This window comes from Pan paniscus, chromosome 11 (genome assembly GCF_029289425.2).
Source record: "Pan paniscus chromosome 11, NHGRI_mPanPan1-v2.0_pri, whole genome shotgun sequence".
Lineage (NCBI taxonomy): Eukaryota > Metazoa > Chordata > Mammalia > Primates > Hominidae > Pan > Pan paniscus.
Genome location: NC_073260.2, coordinates 33,834,332 through 33,852,799, shown reverse-complemented (window position 1 = coordinate 33,852,799; position 18,468 = coordinate 33,834,332). Strand labels below are relative to the sequence as shown.

At 36.8% G+C, this 18,468-nt stretch overlaps 2 protein-coding genes and 1 long non-coding RNA gene across 17 annotated transcripts in view; 2 read left to right on the top strand and 1 right to left on the bottom strand.

Moving 5' to 3' along the window:
* FSD1L (fibronectin type III and SPRY domain containing 1 like) overlaps nucleotides 1-11,319 on the top strand; it is a 103,116-nt gene extending 91,797 nt beyond the window's left edge. For all 11 annotated transcript variants that reach the window (XM_055117769.2, XM_055117770.2, XM_034967917.3 and 8 more), the window contains one exon: nucleotides 5,240-11,319. In XM_055117769.2, coding sequence (XP_054973744.1) covers nucleotides 5,240-5,365 — 126 coding nt within the window. In that variant the 3' untranslated portion in view covers nucleotides 5,366-11,319. The remainder of the gene's footprint in view (nucleotides 1-5,239) is intronic.
* Nucleotides 11,320-12,919: 1,600 nt separating this feature from the next.
* Nucleotides 12,920-16,937, bottom strand: LOC134728527 (uncharacterized). The gene is made up of 3 exons (XR_010109014.1): nucleotides 16,651-16,937; nucleotides 15,995-16,056; nucleotides 12,920-13,229 (listed from the first exon to the last, which is right to left on the bottom strand). It is a non-coding gene; the product is annotated as an uncharacterized LOC134728527 (long non-coding RNA).
* A 57-nt stretch (nucleotides 16,938-16,994) lies between these two features.
* The window catches only part of FKTN (fukutin), a 98,931-nt gene continuing 97,457 nt past the window's right edge, over nucleotides 16,995-18,468 (top strand). For 2 of the 5 annotated variants that reach the window (XM_055117763.3, XM_055117765.3), the window contains exon 1: nucleotides 16,995-17,046. The gene's annotated coding sequence lies outside the window, so the exon portion shown is untranslated. Of the gene's footprint in view, nucleotides 17,477-18,468 lie in introns of all 5 variants that reach the window. The other 3 variants (XM_063593939.1, XM_055117764.1, XM_055117762.3) reach the window with 2 other exon arrangements.

Below are 18,468 nucleotides of genomic sequence, written 5' to 3'. Positions count from 1 at the left end.
TGTGGAATGCAGAAAAATTTTTTCCAAGACTTAGGTGTGCTTTTATAAATAGTAGATTTACTTTTAATTTGAATCTATCTCATGTATGTATGTACTGAGTTTATTGTTTTTCATTCCAAATAATACTCTAATTATATTAGTATATGTCATAAGATACTGCAAGAAATTATTTTAAGCTTGTTAAAATTTTTTTTCCAGTACGTTAATGCCTATTAAATGTTTTGTGTACAAGATTAATTTTTAAGTCAGTTTTATTGAATTTATAGTATGGTGCAGTTCTGTGGTTTTTAGCAAATGCCTGCAGTTGTATAACCACCACCATAATCAAGATATAGAACATTTCCATCACCCTAGAAAATTCCTTTGTGTTCTTTTATAGTGGACCCTTCCACACAACCAGCCCTAGCTATCAGTAACCAGTTCGTAGGCCCTATAGTTGTACCTTTTCCAGAACATCGTATAAATAGAATTGTATGGTATGTAGCCTTTCGATTCCGTACCATGCTGCATTTGAAATTCATCCATGTTGTTGTGGTGTCAGTATTCTCCTTTTTTTCATTGCTGAGTAGTGTTTCATATATGTATGTATCACAGTTTATTCATTCATTCACCAGTTGAAAGACACTTGGGTTTTTCCCAGTTTGGGGCAGTTATGAATAAAATCACTATAAACATTTACATATGGGATTTTCCCTTGGGTAAATACCTAAGAGCAGTAATAGAGTAGCTGTATCACATTGAAAGTGTATGTTTAACTTCATAGGGAACTACCAAAATGTTTTCCAAAGTGGCTGTACCATTTTTTGCCTTCCTATCAGTGATATGAGAGTTGGTCATATCCTTGCCATTATTTGATATTACCAGATTTTTTGTTGTTGTTAAGCCATTTTAATAGGTGTGTAGTGGTATGTCATTGTGTTTTTATTTGTAGTTTCCTAATGACAAATGATGTTTCATGTCCTTATTTGCCATTCATATAATTTATTTCAAGTATCTGTTAAAATTATTTGCTTACTTTTTAGGACTTAATTGTTTTCTTATTTTTTTATTTTACTTTATTTTTATTTTATTTTATTTTTTTTTGAGACGGAGTCTCGCTCTGTCGCCCAGGCTGGAATGCAGTGGCGCGATCTCGGCTCACTGCAGGCTCCGCCTCCCGGGTTCACGCCATTCTCCTGCCTCAGCCTCCCGAGTAGCTGGGACTACAGGCGCCCGCTACCACGCCCGGCTAATTTTTTGTATTTTTAGTAGAGACGGGGTTTCACCGTGTTAGCCAGGATGGTCTCGATCTCCTGACCTCGTGATCCGCCCGCCTCGGCCTCCCAAAGTGCTGGGATTACAGGCGTGAGCCACCGCGCCCGGCCTATTTTACTTTATTTTTAAGACAGGGTCTCGCTCTGTCATCCAGGCTAGAGTACAGTGGTGCGATCACAGCTCACTGCAGTCACAACTGCCTGGGCTCAAGTGATCCTCCCACCTTAGCCTCCCGAGTAGCTGGGATTACAGGTGCCCACCACCATACCCGGCTATTTAAAAAATGTTTCTTGTACAGATGGAGTTTTGCTATATTGCCCAGGCTGGTCTCAAAGTCCTGGGCTCAAATGATCCACCAGCCTTGGCCCCCCAAAATCCTGGGATTACAGGCATGAGCCACTGCCTGGTTTTCCTATTTTTAAGAGTTCTTTATAAGTTTGGATGTGAATCCTTTGTCAGATATATGCTTTGCAAATATTTTCTCCTGGTTATGGTTTGCATTTTCATTTTCTGAACATTTCAGAGAGAAGTTTTTCATTTTGTTATGAAGTCCAATTTAGTAATTTTTTTCCCTATTATGGGTAATGCTTTGCTTAACTCAAGGTCACAAAGGTTTTTTGTTTTCTTCTTGATTTCCCTTTGCATCTTCATTTTAGATATTTTGAGTAAATATTTTTCTAAATCATTTAAATAATTTCCAAAAAATAATATAGTAGTTTTATAATCAGAAAGTTGCTTTTGTATTTTGGGAGTTATCATTACTGAGCCTGTTAGTTTTGAAAATTTATAATGTTAATTATATAATTACAAATTTCACAGTTCAGTAGATTCTTTGGTATAATAATCTAGTTACTTAGTAGATATTGAACACTTAAGGGTATAATTGAAGGTGATGATACTTAAACAACTTCTAGAATTTCCCTTGCTTTAAGCTTGTGTCTACTATTAATATATACGGTAGTTGATGATAGTGTCAATGATCTGTATTTTCATATTTTAATTCTTTTGACTGTGTCCCAAATCTTATGTCTCACTTTATTGAATTATAGCTGCTCCGTTCACAAGCAGTTTTAATTTTATTTTATTTTTTGTTCTTATTTTTATTATACTTTAAGTTCTAGGGTACATGTGCACAACGTGCAGGTTTGTTATATATGTATACATGTGCCATGTTGGTGTGCTGCACCCATTAACTCGTCATTTACCTTAGGTATATCTCCTAATGCTATCCCTCTCCCCTCCCCCAACCCCACAACAGGCCCCGGTGTGTGATGTTCCCCTTCCTGTGTCCATGTGTTTTCATTGTTCAGTTCCCACCTATGAGTGAGAACATGTGGTGTTTGGTTTTTGTCCCTGCGATAGTTTGCTGAGAATGATGGTTTCCAGCTTCATCCATGTCCCTACAAAGGACATGAACTCATCCGTTTTTATGGCTGCATAGTATTCCCTGGTGTATATGCGCCACATTTTCTTAATCCAGTCTATCATTGATGGACATTTGGGTTGGTTCCAAGTCTTTGCTATTGTGAATAGTGCCTCAATAAACATACATGTGCATGTGTCTTTATAGCAGCATGACTTATAATCCTTTGGGTATATACCCAGTAATGGGATGGCTGGGTCAAATGGTATTTCTAGTTCTAGATCCCTGAGGAATCGCCACACTGTCTTCCACAATGGTTGAACCAGTTTACTGTCCCACCAACAGTGTAAAAGTGTTCCTGTTTCTCCACATCCTCTCCAGCACCTGTTGTTTCCTGACTTTTTAATGATCGCCATTCTAACTGGTGTGAGATGATATCTCATTGTAGTTTTGATTTACATTTCTCTGATGGCCAGTGATGATGAGCATTTTTTCATGTGTCTGTTGGCTGCATAAATGTCTTTTGAGAAGTGTGTGTCCATATCCTTTGCCCACTTTTTGATGGGGTTGTTTTTTTCTTGTAAATTTGTTTAAGTTCTTTGTAGATTCTGGGTATTAGCCCTTTGTCAGATGAGTAGATTGCAAAATTTTTCTCCCATTCTGTAGGTTGCCTGTTCACTCTGATGGTAGTTTCTTTTGCTATGCAGAAGCTCTTCACTTTAATTAGCTCCCATTTGTCAATTTTGGCTTTTGTTGCCATTGCTTTTGGTGTTTTAGACATGAAGTCCTTGCCCATGCCTATGTCCTGAATGGTATTGCCTTGGTTTTCTTCTAGGGTTTTTATGGTTTTAGGTCTAACATTTAAGTCTTTAATCCATCTTGAATTAATTTTTGTATAAGGTGTAAGGAAGGGATCCAGTTTCAGCTTTCTACATATGGCTAGCCAGTTTTCCCAGCACCATTTGTTAAATAGGGAATCCTTTCCCCATTTCTTGTTTTTGTCAGGTTTGTCAAAGATCAGATGGTTGTTGATGTGTGGTATTATTTCTGAGGGCTCTGTTCTGTTCCATTGGTCTATATCTCTGTTTTGGTAGCAGTACCATGCTGTTTTGGTTACTGTAGCCTTGTAGTATAGTTTGAAGTCAGGTAGCATGATGCCTCCAGCTTTGTTCTTTTTGCTTAGGATTGTCTTGGCAATGTGGGCTCTTTTTTGTTTCCATATTAACTTTAAAGTAGTTTTTTCCCATTCTGTGAAGAAAGTCAGTGGTAGCTTGATGGGGATGGCATTAATTTTCAGGATATTGATTCTTCCTACCCATGAGCATGGAATGTTCTTCCATTTGTTTGTGTCCTCTTTTATTTCATTGAGCAGTGGTTTGTAGTTTTCCTTGAAGAGGTCTTTCACATCCCATGTAAGTTGGATTCCTAGGTATTTTATTCTCTTTGAAGCAACTGTGAATGGGAGTTCACTCATGATTTGGCTCTCTGTTTGTCTGTTATTGGTGTATAGGAATGCTTGTGATTTTTGCACATTGATTTTGTATCCTGAGACTTTGCTGAAGTTGCTTATCAGCTTAAGGAGATTTTGGGCTGAGACAATGGGGTTTTCTAGATATACAATCATGTCATCTGCAAACAGGGACAATTTGACTTCCTCTTTTCTTAACTGAATACCCTTTATTTCTTTCTCCTGCCTGATTGCTCTGGCCAGAACTTCCAACACTATGTTGAATAGGAGTGGTGAGAGAGGGCATCCCTGTCTTGTGCCAGTTTTCAAAGTGAATGCTTCCAGTTTTTGCCCATTCAGTATGATATTGGCTGTGGGTTTGTCATAAATAGCTCTTATTATTTTGAGATATGTACCGTCAATACCTAATTTATTGAGAGTTTTTAGCATGAAGGGCTGTCGAATTTTGGTAAAGGCCTTTTCTGCATCTATTGAGATAATCATGTGGTTTTTGTCTTTGGTTCTGTTTATATGCTGGATTACGTTTATTGGTTTGCGTATGTTGAACCAGCCTAAGCAAAGCAGTTTTATCTTTCACAAAGTCATTCACATTTATGATAAGTAATAGAACATGGGAAGTACATCTGGATATTGGGATTTGCATTTTTGTCAGGAGTCCTTCTTAAATAATTATATAAGAGTTCTTATAGTTAACACGGTAAGGAAGAAAACAGTGGATTTTACTGTTAACTGTGGGGTGTTAGATTTTTATAGTCTCAGGCCATATCTCATTATCAAAACCAAAAGCATAAGTGGGAAGTAAGTTGGTGCTTTGTATGCTTCCCTTGGTTGTGAAAGTTAACATCAGTAATGATAGGTAATACCTTTTGCCTAGATTAAGCCAATGAAGTTTCTCAATTTCTGCACCCGAGTTCCTTCTCTTGGGTGCAGCTTCAGTTGGTTCTGCTACCACCAAGACCTCCTCTGGCCTCTGTGGTTCTAAAATAATTCTGATTTAGTCTTTCCATTTCCCCTCAGCTGAAATATGACAGTTAATCTGTTTGAGAATGATTGATGTTCATATGTGTGGCATTTTGCCTTTGAAATGGAAATTTAAAAATCATTGAAGTTCTAGTTTGATTTGCAATCTGACAGGTTTTTTTGTCTTTTCTTAGGTATGGTGTGGTGGACTTTCTTTGAGTACTGGGATGCAGGTTCCAAGTGCTGTGAGAACACTTCAGAAGAGTGAAAATGGAATGACTGGTTCAGCTAGCAGCCTGAACAATGTTGTTACTCAATAGTGTCTACTCAGAATACGTTTACCCTCCGTCTTGATTAGGTGGCCTTTTCTGTGCAGTTACTAATCACAGGAATTTGGTAGTAGTGAAAATCAGGTTTGCTGTGTTCTGCTTTGAGGCCTGGAATCTTTTATCATTAAACACCTAGTACGAAGCATTTGCAGGAACCTACTGTGCAGTATCATAGAAGCAAGCAGATACCAAGCAAAAAACTGATGATTGAAGAGTAAATGGGGGAAAAGGCAGTGTTTAATTAACATAAAAACTCATTTTTGTATTTCTTGGATTACTTTGACTATTCTAATGTTTAATTACATATGGTAACCCTAAGGCCTGGGGAGAAAAGCTTTTAAATCTTGCCTTCTTTCTTCTGTACTTTGTCTTTTTAAAATCTCATTACTATCTATTATTTAGTTCTAACACAGAAGCTTTAAAAATACATAGTCATCCAAGGTTTTCTAAAAATTGAAATCATATGTTGGGAATGGTAAAAAGGTTTTCAAATGGTTTATTTTTCCTCTTTGATAAATAAGTTTTACAAAATTTTCCTCTTTTGTTTATTGACTAGATTGTATATAATTTTCTTTTTTCCAAAATATTGTGATAAGAAATTTCTAGACACAACAGCTTAAAATCACCCAAATTTCAGTTTTTTACCTACTGCACTAACAATGGCAAGGGGGGTATTCTTTATTTGTTGCCTTGTTTAACTACAGTTCTTTTCATTCCATCACTTTAGGTGATGGGTAAGATTTTTGAAAGCCTTATATTTTTTGATTTTGTTGTCTAGTTTAATCCTATCTTTAATAGTTGTGTTTGGTAAAATTCCCACTTGAATGTGGCACTGATAATAATTATGCTGATTTTTAGCATCTCTTATAGGAATCAAAGTTTATTAAAGTTACATAGAGGATTGAAAAATGTATATCACTCAATTTTTATCTAAGAAGGATAGGTTATAAAGGGAGGTACCTAAATACTCAAATAATGTATATATTCTTTTTCATAACATATGGAATGCTTTAAGCAATTGTTTTGAAAAAAATCTGCGTATCTTTGACTTAATTGGCACATGACTTTTTCAAGCAGCCATTCATTCAGAGGTTTGTTTTCTCTCAGTCCTTTTGCTACATTCACTTTCTTTTCAAAGAAATGTTAATTATTACAAAAATTGACATAGATATCTTTCCCAAACTTGGGGTAAAACCCATGGTTATGTGGAACATAACTGTTCTTAAAAAGTCAATTATAATTTGTAACTCACATCCTTTGAGCTAAACTAAGTTAAAATTACAGTATTTAATAATTCTTTGGGCATTTTTAAGGGGTCTGAATTTGTATTTTTCTTAATTTTTGAAACTTTACATTTGTTGACTTTTTTTCATTCTCATTTAAAATATATTGTGCTATGATAACCAACCTTCTTCCAAGGAGTGACCATTACTGCCTACATTTGCGTTGCTTTCTACATAGAGACTTATATAATAGTATTAATAGTAGCTCATTCTCTCTAAAAATTTACTGCTCACTGATAGGATGTTTTGTTTCCTTGATAAATGTAAATGAGGAATTTTATTTGAATTGGAATATTCTTTTTCTAGAGGACATTCATATCTGCACTATTATCTGATGACATGTTGGTAATTTTAAAGACTGCAAGGCAGTTTAGAGAATGAAGTAAACCAATAGATACTCTTTTGATTCTCCAAAGAAATATAATTTTGGTTTTTGTTCCTCAGAGAGAGTTTGAAAGAAATTTTCAGATGTTCTATTCCCTATAGAGGGCCTATTCCAGGATCTAAATGAATGGGAATTTATAATTCCTTTCATAGACTCAAACCTGAAAGCAGAAATTTTTAGTAGTTGAGTTGCTTTAAGTGAATTTTAGCAAATATGACACAGAAAAGGTCAGATGCTGTTGTATAAAATTTTTTACTAGTGTGTCTTATATAATTCTTTCTTCTCATTAATTCAGTGCCTTTTTCCTCTAAGCATACTCTTGGTCCATGCCTCATGCAGTGTCAACTGATGTTTAAGCTACAGAGCATTGTTGTAGTGGTGAGGGCCCTCTGTTGCAGGGGCATGGGGAAATGCATATATTAATCAGGGGCTGGAGGAGTGTACATGATTCTTGTGTTCATGTTGTCATTTGAAACTCTTCACATAAAATTTTCTAATATTCATTTGGAAAACCTCTCCACTGGAGAGGTTTCATCTCTGAGAGGTTTTGTAGTAATAGTGTAAGTTCAGTAAATCCACAGTCCAAATTCTCATCACATGTATTACTTGATACTAAATTTTCAATTATTACTTCAAAATAAGAGTCTGAGGATTTCTTCTTACTGGCCTTCTTAAAGGTCTCTAAAATTAAAGAACAAGATGTGGTTTTTTGTTTAAGACGTTTTTAGTTTATTTGTTGTTAAGTTAAACTGGAGAAAGTTTGTCATCCTCATTTTCAAACTGAAAACTAATCAAATATAGTGCCTATTTAGTCTCAAAATAAGGTAACTATTAACTTGATTATACTATATAATATTCTCAATTACATTTGAATTTAAAAATATTGAGCTCTTGATCAATTTAATACATTGTAAAAAGTATTAAATCCTTTGAAACATCTTTTGTTGCTTATTTAGTTTTTGTTTCTACAGGTCAAACATGATTGCTTTCTATAAAAGAAATGCTTGAGAGGTTGACTATAATGGATATGTCACAGGTATAAAACAGTTGTTTTATAAAAACATGCATTTAGTATGGCATTCTCTTTTAGCAACTGAATTCCCAACCAGTTTTATTAAGCTGGATATCGAAATGAAGGAGCTGCCTTAAGCACTTTAGAAAAAGAATTTTTTTACAATTCATTTTGACTCTCATGGCTGACCATGTCATTATGTCTTTAAATTTTGGTAAATATGTAGATACCAAGCATTAATAACTAATGCACACAGAAATTTAATATACAGCAATTCTTTGAATGTTCCAGGTGTACGTAAACTAACTGAAAGTATTAAGGACATGCCTGTCTATACATGGGTTTCATTGATGGCATCTGTATCATCTTGACAAATCGTGAACTGCTGCTGTATGGCTAGACTTTGCCTATTTACTCTGTTATGCAAACAGTAATTTTTCCCTATGTTATGAAGAGAGACATATTGGCTTGCTTTAATTTACTTATTTATGAAATTAAAGCATGAATAATATGTATAATTTGAATTTTTTGTGACTGATCCTTGGCAGTATAAATGATAAAAGTAAATGTAATGGAATCTTTTAATTAGGCTAAGATATGCTATTTCATAACTTATGTAGAATGATTAATTTTTATCTATATACTTTGACCATAAAATTATAATTGTTTATGTAATTTTATTGTTTCTTATGGAAACAATTGGAAAAGTATATGGAAAATGATTATTTCAAAGAATATTTATTTAAAGAGGGAAGTGTAGACTTCTTACTGTAAAATATGTGATTCCAGGCTTAAGAAATTGATTATATTTTAAAATAATTATTTTTTTAAAAACGTAATTTGTTTTTAAAAGATGAGTCTCCATTCATTGGCTAATCCATACAGCAAATATTTGAGTGTTTGTGATATGGCAGTAAAAATGTGATTACATTGTATGTACATTAACCAAAACCAGTGAAGTTTGATGGACTGTGCATAGAGTTTTGCAGCTTTTGAGTAGTGTGACAGAGTTTGCCTCTTAAAAATGTTTTGCTAATAAGTCAGAAGTTTAAAATGTGTTATAGTTTGCTAAAAAAAAAAAATCAAATTAACTGCATATAAAATGGTTCTCTTTTATATAGTCACATGTAATGGGCCTGAAAAAGTTTCTTCTTTGATTATGTAGTTACTCTAGATACATTCTTTTAGGGAAGTGTATGGTCAACATATATTTACTCAGTATACAGATAACCACAAAGTTGTTATTTTTAACCAAAATATACATTTCATAATGTTGGCACTGGAGTATTATAAGAGATCATGAATGTTTCCTTAATTATCATGGCAAGATTACCTCACATTCAGTATAGTTTAGTTTTGTGTGTATCTTACAGTATGCATGTTCTGAAATTATTTGTGATCCTGATATGTCACATATAATAGCTTTGTTACCTGGAGTATTTGATTAACCTAAACAGTTTAAGCATTTCGAATTAGTTGGAGTTTAAATGGATTACATTTGGTGTATATTGTCTTCATTGAAAAGATATTGTTGGATATGCCACATCAGAGTTAGCATTGACTTACAAATAAATACCAGAATTTACCAGAGTACACTTTTCTCTTCAGATGACTCAATTATTAAATAAAAGAATATTTCTTATTTCTGGGTCAATATAAGGTACTGACTTCTGATGCATAATCACTTAAGCTATGTGAGTTTAAACTGGTATCTTTTCTTAGTGGTACCCATTCAATGTAAGCTGGTCCATGGGAATGGACATGTAGAGGATTTCACAGTATGTAGAGCAGAAGGCACGTGAATGTGTTTGCTTTGGCTTGGAGCTTATTAAGTTTTGACTACGGTTAAAATAAGTCAAATAGTAAGTGGTAAAACACATTTTTGTTAGTATTGGAACTTTCTGGAGAACATAAGGGCTATGAGAATGCATATATATATTTTTTAACATTTCCTATATATCTAAGGTACCAAAGCACTGAGTCTAATTTACCTATTAAGGGAGACTCTTTAAAATCAACTTTATAACTAATTCATACTATAAGATAGATAATAGCTAAAGTTTTGGAATAATTTATATTAAAAGCCGCAAGTCTTAAAAATCCCTGGATATGACATAAAAAGGATTTTGGCCTCTTTTTTGAAGTATTTAAAATCAATCACCTTAGCTCTACCATATACTAGATCTGTGACCGCTACACAAATTGTTTATCATCTTTGGGTCTCTATTGCCTTCTTTATAAAATAAGTGTAAGTTGTTCAGCCTGCCTCACAGGGCTGTTGTGAGGAAATAAAATGAAATGGAGTATGTGAAATTGCTTCAGCAACAGCAAAGTGCTACGTAAATGTAAAGTGTTGTTTTTAGCTAATAATGGATTTAAGTGTTTGGATAATTCTAGATGCATTTACTTTGATAAAGCGTGTGCTTAAAGTGGTATCACCAGTGATTTCTAACATGATTTTAAAAAATAAAACCCCAATTAAAGTGTTCTTTAATATTCATTTAATTTGTGCATGACTTGTGGCCTTTTTGTATTTTCTCAAGCCTATTACTCTAGAGCTGTAAAAGCTCTTGCAGAGCATTGTTGTGTCAGTGTAGAATAGTGGCATAAATAAATGAATTAAGCTACATTTCCATGCAGGCATTTGCACTTTGAAGTTAGGGCTGCCCAGTGCCACATGCAAAGAGTGTATTTGGTCTAAACAGTTCTTTCCAAACAACCAAATGGCTGGGCAGCTTGTTGTCACGGATAAATGATATAAAATGTAACCACTGAACATTTGACAACTTTTTTGCATTATCATTTTTAAAAAAAGATGAAGCATTTCAAAATCTTGTTAACCTGGTTATCTCTTGGTATCTCTCCTGACATATTTGTTTTGCTTTAAATTGGATTAAATGGTTTACAGGTTATCTGAATCTACAGATTTAGTATGTCTATTATCTGGACATGGTTTTGCTATGCAGTTGTGATAATAAAAATTCTAATTCCTCAGGTTTGGCCTTTTAAGTTATGGCTGAAGACCTTTAATGAACTACTTATGATGCACTCAGTGCCATACAATAGTGTTTTAAGAAGCACATGGCCTCATTTTCCTTAGAAACAAGACAAAGCCTTTTTAAAATGTTTTTCTTTTCACTTTAAAATAGGGTATTCAAAGTGGAGTAACGTGTATTTTGAAATGATTTTGTGTTCTGTATAGAATGTCCCAGTTAAGATTTTACAGAAGCACCTGGAATATCTCATTAAAAATTTAAAAACTCTTTTCCTGCTCTCTTTTGCTTCATTGTTTGATTTTATTAACTTTTATTTAAGTATAAATACAATATGCTGTTGGGGATGAGAATATAAAAAAAGTCATAGTTCCTTTGCCTAAAAAGCTTAACATTTTAGAGCACTACTGTTCAACAGAATTTTATGCAATTATGAAAAGTTATTTGTGCACTCCAATACAGTAGTGACTGGCCATAGGCAGCTACTGAGCACTTTATATGTGGCTACATAGAGTTGCATATTGCTAATAGCCACTGTTTTGAACAGTGTACCTACAGATGGAAAATGAAACATGCTATGTTAGTAACTATAATATTACTTATGAATTTGGTTTCTTTGGATCTTGCTACATGTTGGGTTACATTTTGGTAGATGGTAACTAAGAGTCAGAATCAGAACCTAAACATTTTTAAAATTCTTGCTCTAACTTGAAAACAGTTTAGAAGAAAAAAAATCAGTGAGACTGGAGCGCCTGTAACTAAGAAGTTATGTAAGAAGAATGAAAGGAGACTGGATAGTCTTGAGTCACAGGAAGAAGAATGGACAAAGATTGATTGATAAACCACTATAGAAGATGGAGAGTGAATGGGTGCAGCATTTCTGGAGAACAATTTTAGCAATATTAAGATTTTTAAATGCACATGCTCCTTAGTTTCCTTTATAAGTATTTCTCTTACATATATACTCACAAAAAGCCAATGTTCCTTGCAGCATTACCATAGCTAATAGTAGCAACCTAATTATTAATTGAAGACCTACAAATTTGGATGGACTTGGAGGTAAATTCCTTTTCCTTTTTTGGTAGCAAGGCACAGAACTGGTTCAAAAGGCCCAAGTTGCCTCAACAAAAGAATGTGATAACAGAATTTTGAAGGCTCCCCTTTTCTAACTTGCTGCACCAGCAAACTACCATATAAGTAGTGGTCTAGATATTATATATTCTGCACATTCCCCTCCGCAATAAATGTTATATAGACCATTATGACAATTGGCTTAATTAGAGCCTTTTCCTTGGTATACCAGTTCATTTGTGCCTGGCTGGGAGTTCTGTGGCATAAGAGCTCAGGATATTATGTGCACTCTACTTTTCTACTAAACCCCATTTTACACTTAGACTGCATGGTGTATTTGTATTTATTTATTTTTGCACAAGGTCAGCACAAGAGCAGATGGTTAGATTTTGGCATTTCCATGTGATCCTACACAGCTGTTAAAGGATATGCTGTTAATGGAAGTGTATTCATGATATTAAAAAAGTCATCCAGCAATATATACAGTACGATACAACGGGTGTGTGCATGCATGTATACTTGGGTAAGAGGGGACCCTGACCTGATCACCACACAGTCTTGCTGTGCTTCTCTTCATGGGATGAAAAATTGAGGAGCCAAGGGATTATGCCTACTTGGAATGCATGTTTCTTTACCCACTTATATACTATATTATTGAAACAGTCTTTCGTTGTCTGAGATAACACCTGGAGTTCTTGTCCACTTATATACTACATTATTGAAACAGTCTTTCGTTGTCTGAGATAACACCTGGAGTTCTTGTCCCACCTCCAAGACGATTATGGAGCACGGACACAAAGGTGAGGTTAGAGTGAAAGTTTAATAAGATGAAAGAAGAAAGCTCTCTGCCAGCAGAGAGGGGGTCCCGAATGGGAGTGCCCATCATGAGGCTGGGGTCCAGGTTTTTATGGACGGAAGGGGAAGGAATGTGCTTAGTCTGGGGGCTGTCTTGGCGAATGCGTGACTCGGCTTGGCCCGGGACCAGTCAGGAGGTGAAATGATTCATAGATGCTGCTTAGCTTGGCCCAGGACCCATCAGAAGCTGAAGTGAAGGTGTGGCCGAGGACCAATTGGGCTGAGGTGATGATACACAGCAGCTGGACTTACAGTCCTAATAAAGGAAAGTAGAGTGCCCATAGGAACTTACCAGAGCCCACTGTGCCCATGCCTACAAAAGGGGAATAAACTTTTCCTGGGAACCTGCTGACAATACAAAGGACCAAGGCATTTCTATGCTAGGCCTTGTTCCCTTATCTGAGTGAGCTGGAGGTTTGTGCAAGTTTTTATCCAAATGGGCCGTAGGTTTTTCCATCTGTGCAGTCATGGGCATGTCTCCACGCACAACACCCTGTGCTAGTTCCCTTATTGGTGCCTGCAGCTTTTTTCCCAGGCTGCTTTTTATATTATCTGGGGATAAGGCACTGACTCATGAGCCAGGGGCTCTCCAGGACCCTTCTCTTGTTACCTACCTAAGGTAAGCTAACTAACCGGATCCCCACACTTGCTGTGCCTCTCTTCATGGGATGAAAAATTGAGGAGCCAAGGGACTATGCCTACTTGGAATCCATGTTCCTTTACCCACAGAATTCTATACTATGTTATCAGCCAGAACCCCAGGATTCCTTGCCTCATCAACCTGAAGCTTGCTTCCAGGATATGTGCAGGCCTTTTGTCCAAATCCATCCTGAAAAAAGACTACTACAGATGTATATACCCCTATGGCTGGCAGTTTGTGGGAAGTACAGATGAAGCTTGGATGTGCAGACTGAGTTGTCCACATGCATGCATGATAGGCCCCTGTGGCAGGCTTAAGCTAGAAGTAAAAAGAGACCCAGGGGATAAGGGAAGGGCAGGCCAACCTAGTATCACTTTCTAGTACACTTCTGAAGAATCTGCGAATCGCATATTTGAACCTAGATTTCTGTTCCTTGAGAATACATGTTAAAGTAGAAGAGTATAACATTTTATTTGTTGGTTAACGCTCAGCTATTTAGACACTGAAAATATGTCAGGGTTGGCTTTCATTTGTATTCTTGGCCCAGACCCTACAAATGTTAGGAGTCGGCCAGGATCCTTACATGTGTGCACAGCTGAGTGGTTTATAGAACATGAATATTTACTTGTAAGAGAGGCTGTTTTTATGCATCCTTGTACCCCCTCTTTCAACTGTATTTGCTATCCAGATTAAAGCATACTGACTTGGCGTTTGCCATGAGCTGAGGGCTCACATTTGACCTTTCAGTATGCTTGATAAGTAACACTGCCACCAGTTTAGTTGTATATTTACCTTCAGTTATGTTTGTTCCCAAACCTGCTTATGTAGGTGGTAGTCACTGTTGTAGTCATGTAAGTATGTAAACCAATTATATAAATATATAAACCAAAATAAATATGAAATGAGTATGAAAAGGTACTTATAAGAAAAGTAGGGGAACCATTAGAGATGAAGAGTTTAAAAAGTTGCAAAGTTAGTTGTGGCCAAAGTAATTGTGAGTGATAGGGGAAGATTTTTAAAAATAAATTCCAGGACTCCAAATTTATATTCCTTCACTTGTATCTTTAAGTTCTTGGTCCATTTTACAGAAACAAACTACAAATGATGGATGATGCATTATGTCTATGGTTTTGTAAGAAAAACAGTGAGATACTCTAATCAGCTGGTCCATGCTTAAAATGAACTTAGTTCAAAACAGAAGATTGGCCATTGTAACCCTCTACTGAAACTGCCTTTTTGAGAAGGTTTATTCAGAACTAGATTTGTTATACACTTGGAAAGTATTTATTTCTAAGAACCTGATAATTTTCCCCTTTTCCTGTTACTTTTAATTATGATTTCCAAATATACAGAAAAGTAGAAAGCCAGTGCTTTGTGCTCATCACCTAATCAATTGTTAACATTTTGCCACGTTTGTGCTATCTATTTTGTTTTAAAATGTCACCTGTAAGTATGCTATATGCATCCATGATGCCTTTTAAAAACAGCCACATTCTGTTAACATTCTTAGCAAAATTAACAGTAATTCTGTACTATTATCTAATGGATCAGTCCATACTAAAATTTCAGTTGTCTCAAAAGTATCTTTTTACAGTTATCTTGTTCAAATCAAGATCTAGACAGGGTCCACACATTGTACTCCGTTACATCTCTTAAATATTTGATTTTACAATAGTTCCCTCTGCTTTTAAATGCCATTTATGAAAAAAACAGGAATTTGTCTGGTAGAATGTCCTGTTTTCTGAATTTAGTTGCTTCTCTATATCCTGTATTAGATCTAGAGTTTGAGTAAATGCAGGTTCAATTTTTAGGCAAGAATCCTTCACAGGTGTGGCTGTGTACTTTCTATCACATCAGGAAGTACATAATATATGCTTGTCCCAAATTTAGTGAGATTAAGATCAGTGGGTTTAGGTGGTGCCAGTCTATTATAAAGTTCCCCATCAACCTTTCACCTTAATTTTATCATCTATTGATGTTGCCCTTTCGATTATTTTATTAGGAGTTGCAAAATCGTGATTGTTTTATCATCCTCCATTTATTAGCTGGAACTCATAAGTATTTTGGTTACACTAATAAAATTCAGTTCATACAAGAAAGGCAGGATAAATGCTTGATGTTTTCCCTTATCAAGTTTTAGAATATTTAATCTTCAACTTGGCAACCTTCAATCACGACTGAATTTTATTTTTTAAGGAGTCATTATAAACTCAAGAATTTTTATATTTGATGTGTTTCAATCAATAGCAAGTATGTGATGCTCAAGTTTTCCCATGTCCCATCACGTTAGCACCTGTGTTAATGATGCCATTAAGCTTTGATAACTTACTTCCTCTTGGTGTAACCTTCCACTTTTTTTTATTAACCTACTGAGTACCTACCCGTTCTGAGTGCATTGGATGAGAGGACTTCAACAGTAAGCTTGTATGTACATAGGAAATTTCTGGAAGGAAAAACAAAAAGTTGGTAAATGTCATAACCTGTAGGAAGTGAGGAAGACTTTTTATTCCTTTTCTTTCTGTACTGATAGAATTAAAAACAAAGCTTAGAAAACAAATATATGATGGGAGTATTTTCCGTTTTGTAGAAATAAATTATAATTACAGTAACTGGTTTAGTGATTTATGGTTTTCAAAAATTTATAACAAGATTAATATCTGAGCCTTAACAACCACCTTTTGGATTACACCGTTAAAAGAACCAAAGTGGGAGGATCGCTTGAGGCCAAGAGTTCGAGACCAGCCTGGGCAAGATGGTGAAGACGCCCTCCCCCCAACCCCCGCCACACCCCGCCCTGCTAGCCCCCAACGTCTCTACAAAAAAAGAAAAGAAAAAAGTTAATCAGGTACAAAATTATATCCAGCCTTAGACTGGAGGGCAACAGGTCGCTGAATCTTGAATGTCATAAAGGCACCTCAACTTCATGAGCAATAGTGAACGCAGCTGCTATTTTCCACTCTATCCCCTAGCTCTACTAATTGTATCCAAACCAAACTTCAGGGAGTTATGCTGAATCCCTCTAGCAAAGCACACGCACTAAAAAAATCACTCGTTTTTCAGAAGTTCACATTTAACGGGCTTGGAAAACGGCTCAGCTGCTGCCTCCAGTTCATCTTCCGCTGTCGAAAGCGTTTCAGAACTTAAACTCTCAGATTGCCTCAGTGCGCTGCTGTAGTTGTCAATTAGGCAAGAGATAAAAGAGGGCTTTGGCTAAGTGGCTAGATTATAAAAGCGAGGAATCGCCAGGGCTCAGTGAACTTCTGGCGGTAAGGATGCGACAAGAGTCACAGGAAAGCCGAGGCTGGGGTTGGACCGTGGGAAACTCCCAGCAGGAACCAAGCCAGCCACCGCCGCTCAGCACTTGACGGCGGCTTTTGCAGCGGTTGCTGTGAGTGCCGTAAAGCGGAGCGGCTGCAGCCTGCTGTTGAGTGAGGTAAGGTACGGGAGGCTCAGGTCGCTACCCGGGGATGGGAGGGCGCCTTCAGACAGGTACCGCTGGCGACTCGGGTGCCCTTACTGGGCATCCTCCAGCATTCTGGGCACCTGCCTACCCCTTGGTGAGGAGGCCGGCCACAGGCTGAGCGCGTTCCGGGCTGGGTACTCCTCAGTCAGTCCACGAGCATCGCGTGGTAGACTTACACTTGGCTAGTCCTTCCCGCACTTCTGGGCGTGTCATCAGGTGAAATCTTAATCCTGGGACAGATGAAAGGTTGGAGGACGATCGAGACTCTTGTAGTAGCCGGGTTAGGGTAGTGACCCCTGACCTCAGGTTATCCGCCCGCGTTGGCCTCTCAAAGTGCTGAGATTACAGCCGTGAGCCACCGCGCCCGGCCTGAAATTTACAATTTTTCAGTTAACATGAGGTAAGCCACATTTCTCTTGGCTTCAGTTTTGTCAGATGTGGAAAAAAAAAAAAAGGACCTAGATGATATATCAGATTCTTTATGCTTTTGAAGATAGCACGTTTCCAGTCAGTAAAAATCAAGCTGTGAACAAATGACAAAGTGAATGATAGAGCAGTATATTAGAAATTGGGCAGATGGAAGCCCAGTAGAAAAGGCTGTGTTTGAGCTAGACTCTGAGGATAAATAGGGTTTGAACGATTGGAAACCATCTCTGTTGGGCCATGGACAAAGATATCAAATGCAGGAATAAGCATTTATATTTTAGCGATTCTATTTGTGGACATACGTTTAGTGAGGGTAGAGGATTTGGGAAGGCTGGCATTGAACGATGGAAGAACTCTTAGTGGAAAGGAAGTGCAGGGTGTTCTGACAAGGAAGAAGAAAGGAACCGGGGAAATGCCGAAAGAACAATAGGCAGGACTTGATTTCTTGGATCTGGGTGATGATATTTTTAACCTGCGTTTCTAAAAAGTAAGTTTAGGTGCTGTTGGCAAAAATGGGAATTCTGTTGAATTCCAGCATGCAATAGTGTACTGGGAATAAAGTGATTTAGATCGTAGAGTGCTGAGGTTGCCAATAACTAGCCTCTTGGCTGTCATTTAATTCTTCTAGAGCCTATTCTCCATAAGGTGATGTTGGGCCAGCTGATCTCTCTTCTCTAAAGCCTGTAAAACTAGAGACTGTGAGGGTGGAGAGCTAGTTACTTTCTTCTGGACTGGGAGAGGACGATAGTTGACAGAGAATAAAATTGTTAATTTTGGGGCTGGACGCGGTGGCTCACGCCTGTAATCCCAGTACTTTGGGAGGCTGAGGTGGGTGGATCACCTGAGGCCAAGGAGTTCGAGACCAGCCTGGCCAACATGGTGAAACCCTATCTCTACTAAAAATACAACAAATTAGCCGGGTGTGGTGGCGGGCGCCTGTAATCCCAGCTACTCGTGAGGCTGAGG